This window comes from Herpailurus yagouaroundi, unplaced genomic scaffold (genome assembly GCF_014898765.1).
Source record: "Herpailurus yagouaroundi ecotype Mexico unplaced genomic scaffold, PumYag 159, whole genome shotgun sequence".
NCBI classification, from domain to species: domain Eukaryota; kingdom Metazoa; phylum Chordata; class Mammalia; order Carnivora; family Felidae; genus Herpailurus; species Herpailurus yagouaroundi.
The window spans coordinates 77,617,893-77,629,598 of NW_024412400.1; the positions used below are offsets into that span (position 1 = coordinate 77,617,893).

General features: G+C 37.8%; 1 protein-coding gene across 5 annotated transcripts in view; it reads right to left on the reverse strand.

Moving 5' to 3' along the window:
• The window catches only part of IGF2BP2 (insulin like growth factor 2 mRNA binding protein 2), a 155,490-nt gene that overhangs the window by 22,803 nt on the left and 120,981 nt on the right, over positions 1–11,706 (reverse strand). For all 5 annotated transcript variants that reach the window (XM_040481011.1, XM_040481012.1, XM_040481010.1 and 2 more), the window contains 3 exons: positions 10,380–10,514; positions 1,334–1,456; positions 843–978 (listed from right to left, as the gene is read on the reverse strand). In XM_040481011.1, coding sequence (XP_040336945.1) covers positions 843–978; positions 1,334–1,456; positions 10,380–10,514 — 394 coding nt within the window. The remainder of the gene's footprint in view (positions 1–842; positions 979–1,333; positions 1,457–10,379; positions 10,515–11,706) is intronic.

Below are 11,706 nucleotides of genomic sequence, written 5' to 3' on the forward strand. Positions count from 1 at the left end.
ATTCAGGGAGGCTGGGAAAGCACATGGAGGCTTAGGTGAAACAAAGCAGGCCATGAGTTGATAACCGCTGAAGATGGACTATAGGCATATGACGACTTATTGCAGTATCCTTTCCTCTTTTATGTCAGAACATCATTATAATAAAAAACAATGAAACAAATGACTCCTCTGAGTTGGGCTTGGGCTTTGCTGACAGACGAGATTTTTAAGATTTCTGAAGGTCAGACTGGTGTCTCCCCATTGTAAAGTGAGAATCAGTTAGCAGTAACAGGAAGGACAAGCCCAAATCCAGACGTCTGCCGGAACAATCAGGGACAGCCAAGGTGAGTGACATTTCCCGGGTGATCCAGAAGTGCACATCAGTAAGACAGGGATGAAAATCAGAGTTTACTTTTGAAGCATTTTTAAATTTAAAAAGTAACAGGACAACATGACAGAAAGTTTGTAAAGTAGAAAAAAATCCCACTTTCCTAATATACCAGCTGTTTTTATTTTTGTAGGTAGCCTTCCATTTTGCTCCATACTATTTTACATAACTGTAACCCTAGTTAAATACACTTGTATCTGCTCTTTTCTTAATATTGTAAGCAATTCATCATTTTATAATCCTCAAAGTTAAGATTTTAATAGCTTCACACTATTTTGTCCAGTGCATTTATCATAATTTACTAGTTGGTTTCCTGCTTGTTTTAATGCTCTTGCCCCAGGAAGGCAGGAATAACTCTGCAGATCTATTCTAAGGCACTTCCTCACCAGCTGAATGACAACTATTCTTAGAGAGGCTTGTGTCCTGCCTGAAAACACATGTGAAAACCAGTAGAGAAGAAAGCATTGGCACTTACATTAACAGCCAGCATATCATTTTCAAAGGCCTCACGGAGCTTCTTCATAATCTCTACCTCTGCACTGGCACAGGCCTCGACTGTGCCCTTCACAGTGATGGTTCTTTCGGGGTTGTATATGCTCAAATCCTGCAAGCTGGCCACCGGGAAAAAAGAGAGATTTCCTTTTTTCAAAAGGAAAAATAAAATCCCAGAAGGATCACAAACAAGTCTTGGTGGAGGACGTGGGGAGAAAACTGGATTCCCTCACCACACACTGTCGTATCAAATACTTGCCATCTGATCTCGCGTCTTAGAGGTGACTTAGCTCATATCCATAGTAGAAAATGTCTGACTGTAACTATTTATGTATTTGTTTTGATGGTGTTAGATATATTTACATCGTTTATAATTATGTTCCCATTTTAAGGAAAAGCAGATGAAGGAGTTGGGCATATCGAAATGCTCAAGTTCTCCATTTTGGGCACAATTAATCTGAATGGGTGGCTTACGATGAGATTGTTATCTTGGTCCCTGTCTCATGTTCAATTTTCTTCAAATTTCTGCCTTCTTTTCCAATAAGTCTTCCAACTAAGCCATTGTGGGCCAAGATCTTCAGAGGAATCTCTTCGGCTCTAAAAGAGACAAACAACAATTTAACACTTATGGTGGGCACATTGGTCGTCTCCTAATAGCTATTAAACCACTTTTGTTCCCTTTACAAATGGGAGCCATTTTGTTTAGGTATCAAATGGTGATCCCAGAGTACATGAGTTCTGATTAACATAAGCCAAATCATAATAATTATATTCCCTTGTTGAGACTGATTGGAAGTGGGTGCCATGAGGCAAATCTAGCCAAGGAAGTAAGAGGAGAAGTCTGTTACAGGACTTTAGGAAGGTTTCCTTGCTCTTAAAAAACACAAGGAAGAACACCAGCCAGATGGCAGAGTAGGAAGCCACAGGTTCTCCTAACCCCACAGAGACATCAAGTTAACAACAGAGAGACTAGAACACCTCTGTGAGAATTCTAGAGATCAGCTGAGAAGCTATAGCACCTTGGCCACCAAGAAAGGATTCTAGCAAAAGGAGTAGGAAAATTTACAGCGTTTGGTGTGCCTGTACATGCTCCTTCCTCTATGCAGCATAGCTAGGAGCAAATGGGAGGAAATATCCCTTATCAGGAATCCTCCCATGGGATGGAAACCAAAGACTTGACCATATATTCAACATATGTCTTATCTAGGAGCCACCAAGGGGTCGGTTTCTGTCTTGCTGACTTGGAGCACTTAGGAGACTGGTGCTAGAGTTTTGGAAGGCACTGAAAACAGAGGTGAGCAGTATGTTAGAGCTGCAGTTCTACAGTCAGAAACCAGGGGAAGAAAGAGATGAGAAAAGGTTTGAGAATCCCTAAGACCATAAGCAGGGCTGGTAAGTGAAGGTCTTCCCCTGAATGAAACCAGTACACAAAGACTGAGAGATGGTTGTTTTTTCAAATGTTCAAATCCCAGCAAAATATTAAAGGACATACAAAGAAACAGGGAAACATGGCCTAATCAAAGGATCGAAATTTAACTCCAGAAAACAACCCTAAAGAAATGCAGATCTATGAGCTACCTGACAAAGAATTTATATAACTGTCAGAAAGACACTCAGTGAGAACACAGACAGACAACTAAACAAAATCAGGAAAACTATGCATGAAAAAATTAGAATATCAACAAAGATAAAAACTATAAAAACAAATAATGGAACTAAAAAATATAATAACCAAATCAAAAAAACTCATTAAAGAGGTTCGACAAGCAGACTTGACAGGCAGAAGAAAGACTGATCAAACTTGAAGGCTGGTCATTTGAAATCAGGAAGTTAAAGGAGGAAAAAGAAAAAAGAATGAAAAAAGCCCCCCAAAAGCACAAAGAAAGGCTAAGGGACTTATGGGCCATGCTAACGGATACTCATGTGAATCCCAGAAGGAGGAAAGAAGGCAGAGAGCTCATTTGAAGATGGCAGAAAACTTTCCAAATCTCAGGAAAGAAATGGACACATAGATTCAAGAAGGTCAAAGAACTCTAACTGGGACAAAACCCAAGAGAACCACACTGAGACATATTATAATTCAAGTGTTCAAAGTCAAAGAGAGAATCCTGAAAGCAGCAAGAGAAAAGTGATTAGTCACATACAAGGGAGTTTCCATAAGATTATTAGCAGTTTTCTCAACAGAAACTTTGCAAGACAGAAGGGAGTGGGATGATATATTCAAAATGCTTAAAGAAAAACACATCAACCAGGAATACTGTAACTGGCAAAAGTGTCCTTTGAAAATGAAGGAGAAATAAGACTTTCCCAGTAAACAAAAGCTAAGGGAGTTCATTATTATTACACTTGCTCTATAAGAAATGCTAAAAGGAGTCCTTTAATGGAAAAAAAGGACAGTAGACAGCAACACAAAGCCATATGAAAATATCAGGTTCTCTAGTAAAAGTAAACAAACACACAAATAGAATATAACCTGTACTATAAGAATTCTGATGCACAGAATTTAAATAACATTTCAAAAAAGATAAATCTGTTAGTGGGCATAAAATACATAAAGAGTAATATGTGACATCAATAACAAAGTGGGGGGATAGAGCTGTAAAAGAGCAGAGTTTTTGAATATTATCAAAGTTAAGTTGCTATCAGTTTAAAATAGAATGCTATAACTTTAAGATGTTTTATGTAATTGCAATGGTAACCAAATAGAAAATGTCTACAGGATATACACATAAAAGGAAATGAGAAGGGACTCAAAGTATAACTAAAAACACCCAAAAAGCAAAGAACAAAGAAAAAACACACAAAAGAAAGCAGTAAGAGAGAAAATGAGGGACAGTAAAGCTGTGAGACTTACAGACAACAAAATGGCAATAGTAAATCTTTCTGATGAGTAATTACTTTAAATGTAAAATAATTAAACTTCCCAATCTAAAGACATGGATTGGCTGAATGGATTAAAAAAAAAAAAAAAAAAAAAAAAAAAACCCAAAGAAACAGAATGAAAGGTTTCAAATCAACAACTTCAAGGAATTAGGAAGAGAATAAACTAAACCCAAAGCTAATTTAAGGATGGAAATGATAAAGATTAGAGCAAAGATAAGCAAAAGAGAGAGAGAAAAAAAAGGAGAAACCAAGAACTGTTCTGAAAAGGTCAACAAAACTGACAAACATTATCTAGATTAACTAAGAAAAGAAAGAACACTCAAATATCTAAAATCAGAAATGAAAGAGAAGACAGTGTAACTCATGTCACAGAAATAAAAATCATTACAAGAGAAAATTATTTATAGTTGTACATCAACAAAATAGATAACCTAGAAGAAATGGATGTTCCCAGAAACACAAACCCTACTAAAACTGAACCTTGAATAGAAAATCTGAACAGATCAATAATGAGTAAGGAGACTGAATCGTAATTAAAAACCTCCCAACAGGGGCACCTGGGTGGCTCAGTCAGTTAGGCCTCTGACTTCAGCTTGGGTCATGATCTTGTGATTTGGGGGGCTTGGAGCCCCACATCAGGCTCTGTGCTGACAGCTCCAGAGCCTGGAGCCTGCTTCAGATTCTGTGTCTCCCTCTCTCTGCCCCTCCCCAGCTTGTGCTCTGTCTCTCTCTCAAAAAACAAACATTAAAAAAATTAAAAAAAAAAAAAAAAGAATTAACACCAATCCTTCTCCAACTCTTCCAAAAAACTGAAGAAGAGGGAACATTTCCAAACTGATTCTATGAGGCCAGCTTTACTCTAATACCAAAGCTAGACAAAGACATTTCAAGGAAAGAAAACTACAGGCCAATATCCCTGATGAACATTGATACAAAAGTCCTTAACAAAATACAAGTAAACAGAATCCAAAAGCATTACACCATAAAAGGATGATACATTATGACCAAGTAGGACATATTTCTGCAATGCAGGGTGGGTTCAATATATAAAAATCAATGTAATACACCACATTAATACAATGAAGGTCAAAAACCACATGATCATCTCACTTGACGTAGAAAAAGCATTTGACAAAAAATTAACACCCTTTCATGATAAAAACACGTAACAATCTAGGAATAGAAGGAAACTACCTTAACAAAGGCCATTTGTGAAAAGCCCACAGTGAATATCATATTCAAGGCTGAAAGACTGCAAGCTTTCCTCTAAGAGCAGGAATCAGAGAAGGATACTCACTTTCACCACTTGTATTCAACTTAGTATTGGAAGTGCTAGCTAGAGCAATTAGGTAAGAAAAAGAAATAAAAATTGAAATTGATTCAATTCCAAATTGAAAATCTAAAGACTCTGTTTGCAGATAATATAATCTTATATAAAGAGAACTCTGAATTTCCAACAAAAGAAAACAAAACAAAAACTGTTAGAATAAACTCATTCAGCAAAGTTGCAGGATATAAAATCAACATACAAAAATCAATTGTGTTTCTATACACTAACAATGAACAATCTGAAAAGAAAATTAAGAAAATAATTTAATTTACAATAGTATCATAAAGAATAAAATACTTAGGAATAAACCTAACCAGGGAGGTAATATATTTATACACTGAAAACTATATAACACTGGTGAAAGAAAGTAAAGAAGACAAAAATAAATGTAAAGACATCCTATGTTCGTGAATTGGAAGATTTAATATCGTTTAAATGTCCACACTACCCAAAGTGATCTACAGTTTCAGTGCAATCCCTTACCAAAATCCCAACGGAATTTTTTGCAGAAATATTCATTTGGAATTGCAAGGGACCCTGAACAGTCAAAACAATTTTGAAAAAGAAGAACAAAGTTGGAGAACTCACACTTCCTGATTTCAAAACATATTACAAGGCTACAGTAATTAAAAGAGCATGTTAGTGGCATCAACACAGACAAATAGGGGTAACTGCATGACTCAGTCAGTTGAGTATCCAACTCTTGATTTCGGTTTGGGTCATGATTCCAGGGTCGTGCGATCGAGTCCCGTGTTGGGCTCTGCACTGAGTGTGGAGCCTGTTTGAGATTCTCTCTTTCTCTCCCTCTGCCCCTCTTCCTTGCTCATGTGCTTTCTCTCTCTCTACAATTAAATAAGACAGACAAAGAAATCAATGGAACAGAACCCAGAACCCAGAAATAAACCCTTGCATATATGATCAAATGATCTTTGATAAGGGTGCCAAGATAACACAGTGGGGAAAAGGACAAATGGTGCTGGGAAAGCAGGATATCCACCTGAAAAAGAATGAAGCTACACCTTTATCTTACTCCCTACACAAAAATTAACTCAAAATGGAATAAATGTAAATGTAAAACTATAATATTCCTAGAAGAAACACAGGGAAAGCTTCATGACATTAGACTTAGCAACAGTTTCTTAGACATGAGACCACAAAAGCACAGGCAACAAACATCAAAATAGAAAAATCCAACATCAAATTTAAAAACTTTTGTGCATCAAAGGACACAATCAACAGAGTGAAAAGGCAACCTAGGGAAAAGAAGTAAATAGCTGCAAATCACATATCTGATAAGGGATTAAATCCAGAATATATTAAGAACTCCTACAACTCAACAACAAAAGAATCAAATGACCCATTTTATTTATTTTTATAAAATTTTAAAGTGTATTTATTTATTTTGAGAGAGAACGAGATAGCATATGTTGGGGGGGGGGCAAGGGGGAGACAGAATCCCAAGCAGGCTCTGAACTTCAGCAAGAAGCCCTATGTAGGGCTCAAACTCACGAAACTGTTAGATCACAACCTGACCAAAACCAAGAGTTGGATGCTTAACTGACTGAGCCACCCAGGCACCCCCCTCAAATGACCCATTTTAAAAATGGGCAAAAGACTTGAACAGACATTCTCCAAAAATGTATACCAATGGCCAATAAGCATATGAAAAAATGCTCAATCTCACCAATCATCAGAGAAATGCAAGTAAAAACCAAAGAGATACTGTGAACACAAAATATTATTTCACACCCATTCTTTTGGCTACCATCCAAATAACAGAAAATAACAAGTGCTGGTGAGGATATGGAGAAATTGAATCCCTTGTGCATTACTGGTATTATAAAATGATGTAATTGCTATGGAAAACAGTATGGAGGTTCCTCCAAAAATTAAAAATAGAACTACCATATGATCTAGCAATCTCACTTCTCAATTCAAAAGAATTGAAGGTAGGATTTTAAAGAGATATTTGCACACTCATGTTCATAACAGCACTATTCACAATAGCCAGAAGGTGAAAGCAACCCAAAGTCTATCCATGGATGAATAAATAAAATGTGATGTATGCATACAATGGAGTATTATTCAGCCTTAAAAAGGAAGAAAATCCTTTCGCACGCTACAACATGGATGAATCTAGAAGACACTGTGCTAAGTGAAATAAGCCAGTCACAAAAAGACAAATACTGCATGATTCCAGTTATATGTGGTCTCTAAAGTAGTCAAATTCATAGAAACAGAAAGTAAAATGGTAGTTACCAGAGGCTAGAGGGAGAGGGAAAAGGGGAGTTGTTCAATGGGTACAATTTCAGTTTTGCAAGATGAAAAAGTTCTGGAGATCTGTTTCACAATAATGTGAATATATAAAACATTACTGAACTGTACACTTACAAATGGTTAAGTGAAATAAATCAGAGAAAAACAAATACTGCATAATCTCATTTACATGTGGAATCTAAAACAAAACACAAGCTCATACGTACACAGAACAGATTAGTGGTTGCCAGAGAGAGGTAGGGGATGAGGGGTGGGCAAAATGAGTGAAGGGAGTCAAAAGTTACAAACTTCCAGTTATAAAATAAGTCATGGGATATAATGTACAGCATGGTGATTACAGATAATACTGTATTGACTATTTCAAAGTTCCTAAGGGAGCAAATCTTAAAAGTTATCATCACAAGAAAAAAATTGTAAAATTATAATTATGTATGATGACACAGGTTAACTAATTGTGGCGATCATTTCACAATATATACAAATACTCAATAATTATGTTGGATAACTGAAATACAGTGTTATCTATCAATTATACCCCAATTAAAAAATGGTTAAGATGATAAATTTTATGTGTTTTTGAACCAAAAAATGTTCAAAACAGAAGGAACAAGGATGCTCTCTCTTTCAACTTTTGACTATTTTTTTTGTGGGGACACAAGGTCTGAAATTACTATAGCCATCCTGTCATCACCACGGGAGCATCAGATACCTCTGAGGAAGATAAAGTAGAAAGAAAGGTTGTGGGTCTCTGAGTCCATGATTCAACTGACCCTGGAGCCACCCATCTTTGGACTTCTCATTATGTGACAGAACAATATTGTTTCTTAATTTCAAAGTCATTTGTTATGTTTTTTTTTTTTTGCTAGTTAGGACCAAAGGCATGTACCAGATGCATTGCTACTATCAACAGTAAAAAAGAGGGGCGCCTGGGTGGCGCAGTCGGTTAAGCGTCCGACTTCAGCCAGGTCACGATCTCGCGGTCCGGGAGTTCGAGCCCCGCGTCGGGCTCTGGGCTGGTGGCTCAGAGCCTGGAGCCTGTTTCCGATTCTGTGTCTCCCTCTCTCTCTGCCCCTCCCCCGTTCATGCTCTGTCTCTCTCTGTCCCCAAAATAAATAAACGTTGAAAAAAAAAAAAAAAAGAAACTCCACCAGAATGTATTCAGAGGGCAGGATTTTTGTTGGCTTTGTTCACTGGCGCACAGAACAGTGCCGGCACATAGTAGATGTTCAACAAACACTTGATAAATGAATAAAAAGAAAATTTAGGATCCCTCTTCTACATCCTGTACCTCCTGCTCATCCCCCTCAGGGCTCAGCTTAAATGTCCTTACCCAGGGAGGTCTTCTCTGAAGCCCCCAAAATCTCTTCCTGTTCTCTGAAAACCCTGATTAGGTCTCAACTACAGGCAACCACCTTCTACTCTCACACTTCTTGTGGCTGTACTTAATTACCTATAACTATCCATTTAGCAAATGGACTCTCCCACTGGACTGTAAGCTCCATGAAAGCAAGAACTGGGTCTTGCTTATGGGTTACAGCCTCATCTCCGGGCACAGTGCTTACCACACTGTGGCACTCAAAAACATTAATTTCAAAGATGTTCCAACTCTATGTCGGCTCTACACAAAAACTTAAAAATCTAATTTATAACTCAGTCTTTTTGATTAATTAGAATATTCTAAGTTGCTTGTACAGAGGTTGAGGGACCAAAAAGGGTGCTATTTTTAAAAGTTTTCAATATCCTGGTTGGGGGAGGGGCTTATTCAAATTAAGCCATGGTATCTGGGGGGTTTCGAAAGCCCCAGAGTAAATAATTCATAAGTAATAATTCCTATGTTAGAGTCCCTTATGAAATCCGAGAAGAGATTTGCAATGTTTTCCTTTTAAGGACTACTTCCATCTTCTTGGCTTTAAAACACTCTTATTTGAGATTACTGTATTTGCTAAATTAATTTTACACTTGATTCACCCCTCACTGCTTCTCTGTCAAACTACCCATAAATGGATTTTTGCCAAAATGACAGAACTTTTTTCGTTATGCTGTCTATTCCATTATCACTAATTCGTTTATAATACAAAGTCTATGGGTTTAGTAAGAACCATACCTGCCATTCAGATTGGTATGACACTCAGAAATCCTAAGAAGTATTTTGTAAAAAACAGAAAAGGAAGGAAGGAGATGGAAGAAGAGTAGTTACTTGGATACCAGTTTCTATTACTTAAGGAAAATTTACACGAGTGCAACATGGTGGTAAAAACGTTTTCCGGAACAGTAACTGATGGGTTTTGATGACAAGGTACATTCCATACATACCTGCACGGTCCAGTATGACAGCCATTAGCCATGAATGTGACTATTTCATTTGAATGAATTAAAATAAATATTCAGCTTTTCCATTGCACTAACTACATTTCAAACACTCAGTAGCAACATGCAGCTACGGCTATCACATTGAACAGTGCAAATATACAGCATTTCTGTCATTGCACAACATTAGCACGGATCTATATGTTTCTACAAACAGATGTTAGTAATGGGTGATGGAAGCATTCAGGTCACCGAAAGAAACATGTAAGTGGAGAAACAGCCATATTATAAACATAAAACATCTATTTCCTACTGTATCCTTCTTGGGAACAAATTTCTTTTTTTTTTTTTAATTTTTTTTAACGTTTTTATTTATTTTTGAGACAGAGAGAGAGAGAGAGAGAGAGAGCGAGCATGAACAGGGGAGGGTCAGAGAAAGAGGGAGACACAGAATCTGAAACAGGCTCCAGGCTCTGAGCTGTCAGCACAGAGCCCGATGCAGGGCTCGAACCCACGGACCGCGAGTCATGACCTGAGCCGAAGTCAGACGCTTAACCAACTGAGCCACCCAGGCGCCCCGGGAACAAATTTCTTAAAAATAATCTGTCCTCTGGTCCCTTTAACTAAATAACAGAATTACAGCTTTTAAAAAATTTGTCTTAAAAGACTGAGAACTTACTCTTATTCTCTGTTAAGTGATCTGGGCATTACATGCAAACTTACAATTTGGTCTCATCAGCCTCTTTCTGCATGATTTCAAGAATCATGCGGCAGGCTTCAGAGGTCCCCTCTGGGGTGGCATGGATGGTGACGGGCTTCTCTGCAGCCCCAGAGTTCTCCTTTCTATGGATGTCTACCCTGTAGGGAAAGAATCAGAAGCCATAATACAATGTCATCTGGGACAGGATCCTAGTCTTGAGAAAGCGTCGCACGGGCCAACGTACAGCAAAAGGACAGAGACCATGAAGTGTCATTAGCACGTTTGCAACCAATGCCATTCTTCAATAAGGTGGCAAGCAGTGCAGGAGGTCTTGTGCCAAACTTGAATACTTTGCAGTTTCATTTAGAAGGGAGTATTCCTTGCAGGAGTGCTGTGGGACAAAGGCACTGAGCCCACTTGGTAATGAAGCCAGTTTGGTAAATGAAGTATTTTGTGTAGTCTTTCAAATGATCATAGAAGCAAAGGGTAAAGGGAGTAGGGTAACGCTGCATGCTGGCATGGTGCCAATCTCTGCACTGATTGTAGCTTTTAAAAGCCACATGTTAATCCAAATCCAAACACCAAATTCAAGCAAGCTTTGTATATTTGAGTGTGGATTAAAAACAGAGGCATGCCCTCTCTCTGCCTAAGTTTTTGGTTTCCTTGCCCCTGGCAGCCTGCCTTCTTCCAGGCTCTTAAAACTAATGGCTCAAAAGCTTGATGACTTTATCAGACTCTGTGGGGTTGTTGTGGCCCTACTTGTTTTTGTTGACTCTGAAAATCACATAATTGATCGTATCCCTTCTTATTTTGGCTGTTAGAAAGCCCAGATCCAAGTCTTTGACCTACTTGTAAAAAAAAAAAAATGGGCACATACTTTGAGAACTAACGTGTTACACTTCTACTTAAACTTTTTGCACTTTTAAAGCCACTTTAAGAAATTTTTGGAACAAAAAGACACAACTAAAAATTACTTTTGCAGTGAAGCAAACTTGCAGGGGAAGAAAGGGCTGATTTTAAAATCAATGGAACAGCAGACAGTACTTCCCCTTTCTACTAGGTCATCATTTCACTGCTATGATCATGAACTTGGGACTCATACCTGTAAGTGTCCATTAGTTGGCAGTAACTCAGACACTTTGAAGAAAACAGTGTTTTTTCTCTTTCGGGTTACAAGATACTCAATGAATGACGTGAATAAAGTGCACTAGGCCGTGTAAGGAACTCATGTTCACCAGTAACTTGGTGTTTTGCAATTTAAATGCTTTCATAGCAATTATTTCATTCAATCTGCCTGGCTGTCCTAATTCTAACAATAATCCTGGCTTACAGAACAAGACATTAATGCTC